Below are 14,216 nucleotides of genomic sequence, written 5' to 3'. Positions count from 1 at the left end.
TGTATGCAAAATACATACCACAGATGAACTAAGCATTCTTATAAAAGACCACACAGTTGATTCTATATGCTGTATAATCTGATTTGCTGTTTTGTGTGCGGCTTTCAGTGTAATTTTAATTGATCTTTTTTGTAATTTATTATGCAGGGCAGGGGTTTGGGGCATTAGCCTTAAGGACTCTCCATAAGACATGTCAATTGCAAAACTGACCTACAGTATTACCAAATGCTGTGTAACATAGGTCTATGTAAGGTCCTTTTTGTAAAGCCATTTCTTGAATGTCTTTATTAAAACAGTTAGGCCTATATTTATGAACATTTTATATATTAGGTTGTATTTTTCCTAACACAGAAGTAGAATAATATTGATCACTTATAAAAATGTAATAAAGTATTGACTAAATGACTAACTTTGGATGGTCAACTGCTATGTTAAAATTTGATTAGCAAGTACACTCTAGTCTTAGTAAACTTGTACTCTAATAACACAGAAACTCTTAATTGCAGCTCATTAAAACAGGTCATGTCACAGCCTGCCATAATTATACAATAAACAGTCAGTTAGATGAGTGATGCAACTGATTGATCGATGTTTCAGTAATGGTTGACAGGTTTGCTCAACAATCACTAGGCCTGTTTTGTTAGAAAAAAAAATCATGTCTGTCGTTAAAGGGCCATATTTTGAGTAACGTTAGCCTATTTTTTTTTATTATTAATTAACGATTCAATGTCGCAATCCTTAATTTTTCGCAACCTACTGTCGTAAGGATGTAATCTGAAAAGGTCACTAAACGAATCTTTTAGTTAAATGATTAATCTCCTAGTCCACACGTAGTTTCCCATTTAAAATGTATTTTGGATAAAATCTCGTATTTCTAGCTTTCTAGCATTGAGGTAAAAATAAGTCTGTTTTCACGTTGCTTTGGTAACGGTTGTAGGCGTGCAGTCACCAATAAAGGAGTCATACTGTGTCTAGGCTTTATTTTTCAACTCCTTCAATGTTAAGTTTAGTCTTTGGTTGCAGTTTTTGCTCCCTTTACGTTGTTTACTTCAGTTTGTCGATGTAATTGTGAAACTCCAGTTCACGATTTTGTTTACTTTTCGATAATCACCGGATGGGTTTGATTTCTGTATTATCGTAAAGATAAAACGCTTTATTTTCAGTACATTGCTTATTTTAAACACCTTGTACCTATTGTAATTCTGGTATTTTAAGCATATTGGCTATTCTGTTACTTGAGAATGAAGAGGACTCAAGAGATCAAGTAAGTAACATTTTGTGGGCCGAGTGATTTGAAAAAAAAAAAAATCTTAATTTTGAAATGAGTAGGCTAACGTTATATGGATGGATTTAAATGTAGCCTAAAAATAAATAAAAAAAAACAATCATAATCCTTGCTGAATAAACCAATTTCCCTCCTTGACATGGCACAGGCTTAATCGGGGTGCAGAGTTTTAGCCTTAGTTAAACAGTATAATTTATAGGTTATGTTTTCTCTATTCCTTTTTTTTCAGCCCTTTTCGGTTAATTTAAATGTAAATCCATATTAATGTATCACAGTATAATTTTTTCTCTCTCTCTCGTTTTATCCTTAAGCAGCATGTGCTAGCATGAACAAGAAAATGACTGAACACACATACTCTTTTGACAGGTATGAAATACAGCAAAACATTTCTAAATGAGTGAAGCAAGCAAAAAAAAAAAAAACTAATCAAATCATTTTTTCCCCTTTAGGCATCACACAACATCTCCAGCTGGGGAAACTACCTCAGACACTAATGTCATACTTGTCCCACAGCTGGAAACAGTTTTCAGCAGAGCAGCCAGGATCATCCAGCGAGCGTGGAGGACACATGTTGTTAGTGATCACACTCAACTTTCATGTCACATTTTCTCCAACATATGACTGAATGATGGAATAAAAAGTAGTGCATGCTATGTCTGTCATGTGTAGGATACTGCTGTTTTCAAGCACCTCAAGAAACTAGTGAGTTTTCATAATCAAGGGGATCCACGTCTCCTTCTTAGATTTATTAACCCGGCAGAGGTAGGTTTTTTTTTTTACAATGCATGTGTGAATATTTAGATGTTTCTCTTCTTTAAAAAAAAAAATAAATCATATGCCTGAATGTTTTGTTGTAGGCTAATATTCTGGATGCTGCTTCAGGGGCACTTATCCGATTCAGACTGGGTGGGGTGAGTGTTGATTTTATTCATCTTTCCATGATTAGATGGTTATTTGTCCTCAAGAACATGCTGTAATGTTTTATTGTGTTCTGCTCTAGAAGGTTATGTTATTGAAAATCTAATTATAATGAAACAGACACATTGCCACAAATTGCAATTTACTTACTAATGTTTATAAAATTCCAGCCAACCTATCCTCCAAACATCTACTTTAAAATATACACTCGTGCACCCATAGTGGATATGTGTGCCTCCAGTCCTAAAGATTACACACAGCTAAAGAAACCTGCTCCAAGCCAGATTCATAATGGCCGACTGATGAGCAATGACAGGGAGGATCACTCTGGGTGGTACCAGCGGGTAGAGAACAATGGCTGGCGGATTTTGTCTTGCAAGGTGACATATCCAGTCATAATACTTTCATTTTCATTTCACCTTTTGTATATCAGAGCATTTCAGTAAACAAAACATATCCAACCAAACATTCAGCAGCCATCACTGCCTCCATAAATACATTTAAAAAAATATTACATTGCTGTTTTTACTGTATTTTTTATCAAATAAATGCAGCTAATTTCTACTGTTTCATGTACAATTTAAATTGTAACAGTACGAAAAATATACAATTGTTGCCTAAGCATTGTATGTCTATCACTGCCTTTTTGATTAAAGATTTCTGTGTTTGAAGACCCAATAACTCAAGAAACCAATGTTAAGAAGATACAATTCCATCACTTCAAAATCCGTCGGCGACAAGATTTTGCAAGAAAAAAGAAGATTCGGAAAATTGAATGGATGAGAAAAATGTTGCGTATTTTAAAAATGTCTTTAAAGTAGCTGTTTGATTGTTTGTATTTAGGTGATAAGATGTGTTCTGCTGAGCTAATCATAGAGAAAACTGGAAATATGTTATGAATGATGACATAATGGTAAACACAGATCTTGTGCACAGGCATGCTGAGGGTCTCCTGCATGCTCATACAGAACACGACGAAACAGCTCTGCTGGTGCAAGAATCCACAGAGTTGATGGATTCCTTTGAACAGATTGGAGCAGATTCAGTTTCTGAGCAGGAAGTAGATGAGCTGCTGGAATGGACCAAAGCTCTCAATTTTGATGAGTAAGATGTGACAGACTGTACTTGCCATCATCATGGTAGTCATAAAATATCCCAATTAGTATTTTTTCCCTTATACCATTTAGAATATTTGCTTGTCTCTCAGGTATATCAATGAATGGAGGAATTTGGGTACCAGCAAATGCTGCATATTTATCAAAGGTAAGACTTTGGGGTTTTCCCTAACTCATCTTTATTTAGGAAATAAACACTTTTGTTGCGTTGTAGCGCCCTCTACTGGTCAAAATGGGTAATCCACACTTCTACTTTTCTCGCTATAGATAGGCTATCGTCGGAGAGTGACAAGGAGGACTTTGCTCGTGTCTCTATGCGTGATATTTGTGAGATTCCTCAAATCAGTCAGGATCCAGTGGTTCAGTCCAGTGGTGAGCCAACATCTGGATCACACCTGAGGCTGGAATGTATCATGCAGCACTAATAATATATTGCACAATCTGATTTGCTTTATTCATTTGAATAAATATACTAGGTCATGTTTTTCGACTGGTTTTGTGTGGTCAAACACATTTTAAATATTTGATTTATCCTCAAGGAAATGTTTTTTTTTTTTTTTTTTTTTACAGCGGTATGCAGGGTTGTAATTAACTAAAACTAAATAAAAACACATTTCCATTACTTGGAATAAAATAAACATTAACTGAAATACAAAAACGTATTATTTTACACATTATTTACATATAATTTATATTTCAACAAGTTGATAAGCTCTTTTCACTTGAATTTGAAGTACTACAATAACTAAAAGTTAATACTATTAAAAACTGTATCCTGTAGCTATATATATATATGTGTGTGTGTGTGTGTGTGTGTGTGTGTGTGTGTGTGTGTGTGTGTGTGTATACACACACGTAGGCCTATAAAAAAATACACAATACAATTACAATATTATATATGTATATAATGGTATATTAATGACTAAACTAAAACAACGATTTACTTTCATTGAAATCGGATAAACCCACAGACAGTAAAATAAATAAATAAACCAGTCTTTGGCGAGACATTCTGAATTACCGCGAGACTTGTGAATGTGACGAGGTCGCACGCAGCCAATGAGATTTCTATTTTTTGTCGAGGCGTGGTTTTTTTTTTGTTTTGTTTTTTGCTGTTCTGTCATGGCGACCTACAAAGAGGCTTCTTTGGCCACTCGGCCAAAAACATTAGATCCAGCCGAGTATTTCAATCTTTCCCCTGAATACCGGCGGGCTGAGGAGAAGAGAGCGGCTCTGCGGGCTCAACTGAAGCGGCAGTATCTGCAGCAGCTGAACAATCCTCATCGGAAAGAGCTGATTGTAAGACGAGCCAAATAACACATTCTGCAAACATTACCTTGGGGTAAAACAGTTACAATGAAGCTAGAGATAGTTATATATATAACGTTATAGTACTAGTTTATAATTTTATGATGTTGTAATAATTACATATTTAGTCTACATTTATGTTTCAGAAACCTAGGTTGTTTGTTTAATATTGAATCCGCAGTGAGTGACCTTCACTGAACGCTGGCTAGCGCTGACTGCCTGTCAGCTTTGTTTTGATTAAGTCTCTATAATCTTTATGTGAAAAGATGTAATAACACTCTATACTCTTATTCAGAATGCAGCCTGGGTGTGTTGTTTGCCACATTATTATTCACTGTCCTGACAAATGCATTATTGAAACTTCCAGAAGGTAACGGAACACATTTAAACAGTTTGATGTAGTCCTCAAGCTCCATGTGTTTTATTCGTAGGAGGATCCTGCTCTTACACGCTGGACATATGCACGCACCAATAACAACTACTTCAGGCCGACTGCTAAAACTTCATTAATTGGTGGCTTGTTTGGAGTTCTTCCTCTTTTCGTCTTGTATGTGGTGTTTAAATCAGACCGGGTGAGTTGAAGATGTATGAATTCACTTCTTCTGTATTTATGTTGCAGTGGTTATATAATTTTAACCCTGTTTTCCCCATTTTTCCAGGACAAAAGGGAGGCCAAGATTAAGGCAGGGACCTATGAGCGCCCCTATAAACTGTCAACATAAAATTTTTGATTTCACTGTTTATGATAACATTGAGTACTTGTAATTATATTCTAAATAAAATACTTTATTGTTGAAACTTCCTTTATCGCTGTTATTGAAGAAAAATAAGTCTCACAATATTTTTGTAATTTCATAAGGCTTTAAAAAGGTCAGAGCAGTGTTATGGATAAAGGTGCCATGATGTATAAATCATGATATTAAATGTTGCCTGCATTGCTACAAATTGAATATCTTTCTCAGTATTGTCTAGATGTATATAATATCTGACATCCTTAAATCCAGATCCATGAGATACAACTTAAGATGCAAAATATATATAAGAAGTCTTGTTTTCTGAAATAATTATTAAAATTATGTGAGCTTGTGTGGTATATAAAACAAAATTTTCTTAAACTATTTGCATATATTTATTCTTGTTTTAATCATTAACATTTTGATCGGTTACAGAATACAAGACTTATTATCTTGTCATTTTTAAGAATCTTTAGACATTTGCACTGAAAAACAAGACAAACAAACATACTAAGAACACATGTACAGTAAAAGTTATTTCCATGTATTAATGGTTGGGTGCAGAGCTAACAAGTTTGCTTTTTTTGTGAATTAAAAAGTAATGGAGACCTATTGGATGTTGTATTTTGAAACTTTAAAGTGTTGCTCATACAACTCATTGTGTTCTCCCTAGACATTTACATGTTGATGTACTGTGTTCCTTATATATTCTTTACTTTGTCTTAAATGTATTTTTATAAAACCTGCAGAAACAATCTGTTTAGTTTTATTGGTTATATTCCAATAGCATGTTTTATTTTGATATCACAGAACAATCTCTGGTTCACTCTCAAATCCTCAAATCTATTGATAAAACCATTGTGAATCACTGATCCACTGTCAAACAAATATTATGATGACTGTTGAGGTGTAACCATGTTCTACTTGCTGCTGGGCTTCCAGTTTGGATTGAAGTGAGTTTTTAAAGCCTCCCAGCATTTATAGTAGTTCTTATCGAGACGGTGGCAGGTGTCCAATCCCCACTTGGTCACAGCCATGCTGAAGGATGACTCAAACATGAATGCCTGTTTAATACAGCATTATTCAGAACATCATCTAGCCTTTTACATGATGTATTTCACAATTAACCATTTGAACATTACCATAGTGCCTTCAGCAACTCTCTCTGGTTTGAGGACAGCTGTGCTGTTCTTCTCAAAACAGTCGACATCAGGGCCGTGTGGAGTCATGATGCTGTGGAGACTGGCTCCTCCAGGCTGGAAACCTTCTTCCTTCGCTTCATAATGGCCTTTGATTAACCCCATAAACTCGCTCATGCAGTTCCCTGTTAGCAGAGACAGAGGGCGCTCTTTAACAGCATGAATTTTATTTGATTTGAATACAAGTAGGCTGTGTAGTCAACAACTCTGACTTACTGTGGTAGTAGGGAGGCCGAAAGGTGTGATCAGCTACACCCCAGCGAGGAGGAAAGATGACAAAATCTGCAATGGCCACACCTGGACGAGTGGATTTCGCTGTTAAAACGGTGAAAATCGACGGATCCTGGAAATTTAAAAAAAATCAGGTAGCCTAATTTGATTGATAGTTCAAATGTAGTGATTTTAAGAGGTCAGATGAAACAACACTCACTGCGTGATCAAACGCCACACAGTTGATGACCATGAAGTTTTCCAGGTTGTATTTGTACGGTGTGTAGTTTCCGTGCCATGCCACCACATTAAACGGCGAAAAGTCCTATTTGAACACATTTAAAAAGACAAAAACATGGATACTGTAATAATACACTACGTAATGAATTTCTGTAGACTTTGAGTAAATAATCAATAGTAATGTCAACCGCGAAACACTAAGACGGCCGATCAATGCCCGCCCCTCAAGAAAGCGTTTTAACGCCATCGTTTTGTTTTGACGCTCTAACGTTACTCCTTCACTTGAAATACTAGGTTACGAGGCGCAGAAACGTCTTCGTTAAAAACCGCAATTTTATACACCTTGATAATGTTGCAGCAGACAGATTTTGAATGCTGCCGGAAAAATCAATATAATTCATTACAGCAGAGACTGCCTGCTGTCCTGACCCCCATGCGCCCTCCTGTTGTTTCAACCCACCCACATGTACAAACACACACACACCAGTCACAACTGTACACACAAACACAAGTCCAGCAACTCAAACAAGAACATGACTGTTTTTACAGTTACATTCAGTCACACAAAGACGCTCTCCATGCACCCTGGGGTTTCTGGGACCCCAAGGTTTGTAATCTCACAAGCATAACAGTTCTCAGGATAACTCTACCAGACTCTATTAAAATGAAGAAGAAGAAAAAAAAAAACCTCATACAAAACACAAACATATTTTCCCAGTCAAGCAAATAATAAGCTAATTTAAGCAATTTCAGCACTCAGTTGGAGGACAAAACAACAGGATAAGGTTGTACCTTCTCCTTCAAGACAGAGCGTAAACCGTTTAAGAGAGTACAGACGGCGAGACCTGTGTGCTCAAATATAGATGCCTGCTCTCTCTGCATTATTTTTTTCTGTTACAATGAGTGATACTGCCTTGTGATGCTACTTTTGCTGTCTCTAATTTGCTCCTGACAGCCGTAACAAGTCAATTATTAATTTGTCAAGACGGGGAAATAAATTCAGTGCAGAAAGATGCTTGAACTCTAGAGAAATTGAACATTTTGTGTGTAATCTATCATTCAGTGCCTCATTGATATCGGCGATGGGAATTACTAATGATGCAATCATTTCACGGCACCTGTTGACTTGAGAAGAGCTTTCCTTGGTACTTGTTGACAACGGTGTAACCTGTGGATACAGTACGGTCTTCGTACCAAGCCACAGGTGTTTGGAAGTCCCTAGGGTTAGCCAGTCCATTAGCCCCTGCAATGTACAACCAAATTAATAGATTTATCCAAGCAGCTTATGAAAGCTTTAGTTATTCAAAGGCATTCAAAAAGAAATTATGTTGTACATACCTATAGGACCCAGGTCAGGCAGCTCAAAGTGGGCCCCAAACACTTCTAGAATGTACCCCCTGGTTTCTCCAAACACATCAACACTAAAACGCATCCCTTGCTGGGAAACATAGAAAAGTACATAAAAATATTTTTTTTTACATTAAGTTTTTGTGTTGTTTATTGGAATATTGAATGCAAACTTGAATTTAAAATACCATTAAAAGATTTGAGTCAGTAAGTTATATTTTTTTCTGAAGTAAATTAATACTTTTATTCAGCAAGGATGCATTAAATTGATCAAAAGTGACAATAAAGCCACTTATAGTGTTACAAGAGATTTCTGTTTCAAATAAATGCTGTTATTTTGAGCTTTCTATTCATCAGAGAATTATGGGGGGGAAAGTATAAAGTTTCCACAAAAACTATTAAGCAGCACAGCTGTTGTCAACATTGAAAATAATTTAATAGGATTATGTGACACTGAAAAATCAAGTATTTGCTGCTGAAAATTCAACGTTGCCATCACATTTATAAATGACATAAAATAAATAGCAGTTATTTTATTATTTATTGTAATAATATTTCACAATTTTACTGTTTTACTGTTTTTGATCAAATAAATGCAGCCTTGGTGAGGAAAGGAAACAACTTCTTCTTCAAAAAAAAAAAAACACCTGAATGACACAAATCTCATTGGGCTCCACCATCATCTTCCCAAATTCTGTAGTAATCAGGATTTCACCTTGCTGGGGCACTAGAACACAAATTTCAGTCCTAATCAAAAGAAACTACTACTGCAAAAATCCAAATCACATAATAATCCTGAAAAATAAAAATAAAAAACTTGAAAATATGAAAATATGGCATGAAAATATGGCATGAATAATGAGACCGCAAGCTTACCAATAAGGAAATCACCATCTGCATTTTGGAAACATCTATGAAACAAAAAAGTACCATCTAAAAAAAAAACACTTTACAGAGAAGGGAAATAAAATCATTGGTGAGTTGAATCTAATTCAGACTGACTTGTCAATCATTGAAGTGTTGCAGGTGTACATGTGTATGGCGATTCCATTCCGAGATTTTGAATCTCCAGCTCCACAGACTGTGTGTAGACCCTGAAAATATCAAACCGATGAATGAGCATCACCGATGGCATCACTGAGAATTATTTAAATATGAAGGCCATATGAGCAGTGTGGACAAGGATGTAATCTTTTACCAATATGAAATCCACTTTTTTCTCAGAAGACTTGGGGATGTTAAACGGCTTCCATCGTAGCTGGTTGGGGTCGGGCTCCACTTCATTCCAGTTCTCTGTGAGATCTCCACCGCTCATCGGAGTGAAAGGCTTGTGGCGCACAGAGGGTAAAATGCGGTACAGCCAGCTATAAACATAAAAATTTGGTTTGACTGTTACATACTGTTGTTTGTTTTGTCTTGTTTTTTGCAAATGTATATATACCTTCTCTTATTGGTCGACCGAGGGCAAGTGAAGGCAGAACCAGAGAGTTGCTCAGCATATAAGCCATATGGACACACTTGTGGATTGTTCTATAAAACAATAAACTAAACTGTAGTTGATGTGTAAAGTTAATTGGTCAGGCCAGGTAGGTGATAAAAGTTGTGGTAATACCTGTCCCTCAGGTAGAGATCCTGGACAGCGAGGGTCCTCAGAGGCAAACTCATTTCCAAAACCGCTCATGTACTACAGGGTTATTTGAAAAGTATTGATAAAGTATGAGTTAATTTCATTTATTAAGAACTAAATGGCAAAATATGATAAAAGAGAATAGAAGAACACAAAGAAACTGTGTAGGGCCATCTGAGTATCTCCCCCTTCCTACGAGTGAGCGACAAAAAAATGTGCTTAGTCATCGTGCATCTGCAGATGCATATAGAGCAGCTCTTAAACATCTCAAATAATAACTGAAAACATAACTCAAGTTAAATATGGCAATAAACTCATAGGAATTAAGATTTAAAATGTAATCTAAAAACATCTGACAAAATATAGTTGATGCCAGTTGTTTACATTCTGCTTCTCTACAGGCAGACAGTTGAGAACAGCAAGAGTCTACTTTAGCAGACTGTCAGATTTCCTTTGAATTTCGATTTATAAAACGAGAGCATTCTTCTGAAAAAAAAAAACCTTCCATGAATTTAAAGTTTATGTAGCCTAGAGCCGAGATTAACCTCATCTGGGCAGCTGCAGATTCCAGTGATCTGATTGGCCAAGTTGGAACGCCCCCATCATGTAACGATGACATGAAAAACTCATTTTCAGGACTCGGTTCTTTCAAACAGTTCGCTACTAAGAATCGATTCAGACTATCAATTGATCGATGTCCCTGTACATGTTCTGAAACATTCAAAATAAAGACATATACTTATTGTTTAGGTTTTATTTATTTCGGTGTTTACTGCAATGGCATGTGTCCCAGTTAAGTTTGTTGTTCCGTTCTACATTTCAGCTTATAAAACTATATAAAGTTTTCTTTTTACATTTAAGAACTGCTCTTAAAGATAGATTGTCTCGTGGGTCATGAATAAATCTTTCAGGGCTGCTTTTCCAAAAAGCATCTTCAGGTGTTTGTTTAGGTATAGGTTTTTAGGCTGAAGATGGTATTTGGAAACTTAGTCCAAACCGGTTTTGAGACTCGCCTCTATCTAACCGTATTCAATAAAAAGATCCGACTCAAAAGAGACACGGACCTCACTATGCTCATAGGATGTAACGGTGAGTTTACAGCGCTGTTCCAAACACAATAATCAAGCATAATTTTTGCAATTGGTATATGTCTAAATAAAATTGAAGAAACAAGTATTTAATGAAAAAAAGATTACCACTATAACCTGTGAATAAAACTTTATGATGATATAATTACTGTAAGTTTAAACTTATGATTTATTTTAGATACGCATTCGTCAATGCAGTCCAAAGTGAACTTACCTTCAAACCAGCCATTGTTTCGTTATTTTCTAATACAGTCTAGTTATATATCAACTTTTCAAAATGAGCTGCAAACTTCCACAGATGCAACTTTCTCCAGGAGATCTTCGCTCAGCTCCGATCCCTTGAACTGCTCGTACTGAGTCCTCGCTCTCTTGCAGCAGAAGACCGAGGGAGGAACTTGGGTCTTATTTACTTTTTTCTCAATATGGTTTTAATTAGACTCAGACACGGCTCGTGACGCAACCAGAGATTTGGGCAACGTTTAGGAGGGGAGGAGAGGAGAGTTTCGATGTTCACAGATCGTGCAAAGAATGACCCCTGGCACAGGTACAGCAAATGTCAGTCAGGGCAAGATCGTAAAGTCCAGTTCTCAGTCCTTTAACAAATGCACGTAGGCCTATTTCTTGTTCAGTATAGAGGAAACCAAGGAATGTTCAAGCTTTTTATTACTGTAGCTACATCTGTTTGGGTTTTTAATCCCCAAGTTTTGCAATCCATCTGAAATGTATTATATTGTTACCATATTTGTGGAAATTTATCACAAAAGTTCAAATGTATTTAAATGTAATACATAAAAAACCCTAATAAAATCGAAAGCAAACATGAATACAAAGGCTTACAGTCTTTTTTTTTTTTTTTTTTAAGTAGCCTACATTATAAAGTAGTGTCACTGCCAGTGTTAAGTTTAATGCATTACTAAGTAATTACAGTTATTTAGTAATTAAAGTCAGGTAAAGGATTGCTCTTGTTTTTCTGTAATTTAATTTGCTACAGTTTTTTTTACATTTGCATTAAAAAGGCTATTGTACAACAATTCTATATAAAACAATTGACCATCAAAATGTAACATCTGGTGTTAAAAGCTGTTTTTTATGTAACTTTCTCCCTGTTAACATGTAGATGTTGTGTGGATGTAATCTATGCTGATTCATGATTCCAGTTCTGGCCTTTAACATCAATTTAGATGATCACAAATCAGAATTCAAGTGACCAAATAACATTGATGTTACAAGTCTGAAAGGAAATCTGTAACATGTACATACTTCATCCTGTACTGCACTTAGAGAAGGCCAGAGCTGATCAAATGCTGTTGTTGTTTCCATAATTTAAACATAGGCAACAGGCCGGGCCATTATGTAGGTTTGTGTCTAAGGTTCCACAGTATGATACTGAACTCGGGCACCGGTCCAATTGTGCATTTCTTTCTGAGAAAATGAATAGGCGTAATAAAAAACAGAAAACAATATCACGTCGAATCAATTTGCCTCTTTCATTCCACACACTATTCCCTTTCTCTCATCTTTTGGGGAGGTGATGTGTTGGTGGGGTAAATTATGGCAATTCTCATGGTGAGGCGCAAATAAACTCAGAGCGGCAGAAGTAACTGTTCTCTACTGAAGCGTGCAGCTGTGCCGAGACTCCCGCTGGCAGGCCGTTTAGGTGCTGTGCTCAAGTCGAGAAAGACTAATGCCGGAAAATATCTCGACCCAGTCTGCGGAAATTGATCTGCTCCTCAGGGGAAAAAAATGACTGATTTTAATTTTGTCACGCCTCTCTCTCGCTCCCTTTCTCGCCTTTCTTAAAGTAAGCAGTGTTCTTCCACAGGCAATAGAGTGACAAAAATGTCTCATGATAGGTGCACAGATGAGCAAAAGTATTTTCTACAATATAGCCTTGATGTTCTCCCCCCTTGGATAAACTACAAGTTGATGGACTTGAAATCAGACCCCCACACATTCCGTTCAGTGAAATTCACAATCACAGGATGCAAGGCGGTCCGTAAACCCCGGAAATTCAGGATAGATGGTAAAAGCTACTGTGTATGGATTTTTGGAGGCACCCCAAACCCAGTCTGATGCATGAGCAAGTGTATGATAAATGTGCTTCCAAATGCTGCGTCCTGATCCCTCTCACCTCATGCTGCATTTGCACCAGCAGTAGTCACTTACTGCTGAATAGATTTGCTGAGACACCCACTGTCCCCTTTTTAAAATGAAGAGCAACTGGCCTTGTTAAGGGAGTCTCTCCAGCGGCTGTAATGTTATGCAAATGGTTTAATATGAAGATAAAGACTGTAGCGGCATGCCACGCTCTACCAGTTCAAGCCCCGGTGGATCCTCAGAGCCTTCACTAATGAGAGAGGGATTATTCTGGAGTCATTAAATGGTGCCCTTCCTGACATCTCTCCCCTCCTCCCCTGGTTATGCCCATTAATGCACTGTACACAGACTTTAGAGATACCTTTTACCACCGGCTTCTGGTTTTTTACACATCAGAATGTCATTGAATAGCAAATTACATTCTCTTCCCACAGAGAAAATTGCTTTTGAATCGCTTAGTTATAAGGATTTTTTTTTAGAAAGGAGGGGGAAACATGCGAAAACATAATTACTTGTGTTGAAAATCTCATTGGCAGTTGTTGCTGCTGGTTGCTCTGGAAATGCATTTAAGGAATTATGCGGAAATGCATCTGTGTGTGTTTTTGTTTGAATGTGCACAAGAACATGTACAAAAACTGTGCTCTTATTGACCAATACTAGTGCATTAAGTAACTGAAATAACATCACACAAGCTAGCTAAAATGGTTGAGATTTGGCGAGATAGCTTAAGGACTAATATCAAAGAACTTCTATAAAACCATCACATTGAGCAAAAATGTTCTTCAGATTAATGTGTTCTTCACAGAAAAAAAGGTTCTTTAAAGACCGGTTTAATGAAAGGATCTTTGGGGAACCAAAAATAGCACTGTGTTGACATGTCCGCCATCTTGGTCTATGCATAGCGGCCCATAGAAACAGCAGCTAATAGGCCATCTACCCATATCTCTATGGGTTTCACAGCGATGCCACACAGAATAACCATTTTGGTTCCCCAATGATCCTTTCGTCTTTCTTGTGAGGATCATTTTAATAGTCTGAAGAACCTTTT

General features: G+C 36.7%; 3 protein-coding genes across 3 annotated transcripts; 2 read left to right on the top strand and 1 right to left on the bottom strand.

Annotated features, from left to right (window-relative positions):
• The first annotated feature begins 702 nt into the window (after positions 1-702).
• Positions 703-3,743, top strand: c35h11orf65 (chromosome 35 C11orf65 homolog). Its single transcript, XM_059524049.1, has 11 exons — positions 703-1,022; positions 1,054-1,264; positions 1,597-1,651; positions 1,735-1,858; positions 1,955-2,047; positions 2,143-2,196; positions 2,374-2,583; positions 2,860-2,993; positions 3,140-3,307; positions 3,411-3,554; positions 3,665-3,743. Exons 3-11 carry the CDS (start codon positions 1,611-1,613, stop codon positions 3,741-3,743), a joined length of 1,047 nt encoding a protein of 348 aa, XP_059380032.1. The 5' UTR covers positions 703-1,022; positions 1,054-1,264; positions 1,597-1,610.
• Positions 3,744-4,413: 670 nt separating this feature from the next.
• On the top strand, positions 4,414-5,424 carry LOC132116132 (NADH dehydrogenase [ubiquinone] 1 beta subcomplex subunit 4-like). The gene is made up of 3 exons (XM_059524739.1): positions 4,414-4,617; positions 5,058-5,198; positions 5,286-5,424. The coding sequence occupies exons 1-3, from the start codon at positions 4,441-4,443 to the stop codon at positions 5,346-5,348; spliced, it is 381 nt and encodes a 126-aa protein (XP_059380722.1). The 5' UTR covers positions 4,414-4,440; the 3' UTR covers positions 5,349-5,424.
• A 63-nt stretch (positions 5,425-5,487) lies between these two features.
• hgd (homogentisate 1,2-dioxygenase) lies at positions 5,488-11,520 on the bottom strand. Its single transcript, XM_059524738.1, has 14 exons — positions 11,394-11,520; positions 11,286-11,342; positions 9,969-10,040; positions 9,798-9,886; positions 9,555-9,720; positions 9,359-9,450; positions 9,233-9,267; positions 9,004-9,083; positions 8,348-8,447; positions 8,128-8,252; positions 6,990-7,094; positions 6,776-6,902; positions 6,503-6,684; positions 5,488-6,424 (listed from the first exon to the last, which is right to left on the bottom strand). The coding sequence occupies exons 2-14, from the start codon at positions 11,298-11,300 to the stop codon at positions 6,281-6,283; spliced, it is 1,332 nt and encodes a 443-aa protein (XP_059380721.1). The 5' UTR covers positions 11,301-11,342; positions 11,394-11,520; the 3' UTR covers positions 5,488-6,280.
• Positions 11,521-14,216: the final 2,696 nt, after the last annotated feature.

Source organism: Carassius carassius, chromosome 35, assembly GCF_963082965.1.
Source record: "Carassius carassius chromosome 35, fCarCar2.1, whole genome shotgun sequence".
Lineage (NCBI taxonomy): Eukaryota > Metazoa > Chordata > Actinopteri > Cypriniformes > Cyprinidae > Carassius > Carassius carassius.
The sequence above is the reverse complement of the archived record's forward strand: the minus strand, read 5'-3'. Positions and strand labels throughout refer to the sequence as shown.

Bases quoted from the DNA above. Each gene is read 5' to 3' on its own strand.
- c35h11orf65 (XM_059524049.1), top strand. From the start codon at position 1,611: ATGAACAAGAAAATGACTGAACACACATACTCTTTTGACAG. The intron at 2,197-2,373 runs GTGAGTGTTGAT...ATAAAATTCCAG, and splicing joins TCCGATTCAGACTGGGTGGG to CCAACCTATCCTCCAAACAT. The intron at 2,994-3,139 runs GTTGCGTATTTT...TCTTGTGCACAG, and splicing joins ATTGAATGGATGAGAAAAAT to GCATGCTGAGGGTCTCCTGC.
- LOC132116132 (XM_059524739.1), top strand. From the start codon at position 4,441: ATGGCGACCTACAAAGAGGCTTCTTTGGCCACTCGGCCAAAAACATTA. The intron at 4,618-5,057 runs GTAAGACGAGCC...TTTTATTCGTAG, and splicing joins CTCATCGGAAAGAGCTGATT to GAGGATCCTGCTCTTACACG. The intron at 5,199-5,285 runs GTGAGTTGAAGA...CCATTTTTCCAG, and splicing joins TGGTGTTTAAATCAGACCGG to GACAAAAGGGAGGCCAAGAT.
- hgd (XM_059524738.1), bottom strand. The intron at 8,253-8,347 runs GTATGTACAACA...TGTACATTGCAG, and splicing joins GCCTGACCTGGGTCCTATAG to GGGCTAATGGACTGGCTAAC. The intron at 7,095-8,127 runs GTGCCGTGAAAT...GTGTTCAAATAG, and splicing joins AGCTCTTCTCAAGTCAACAG to GACTTTTCGCCGTTTAATGT.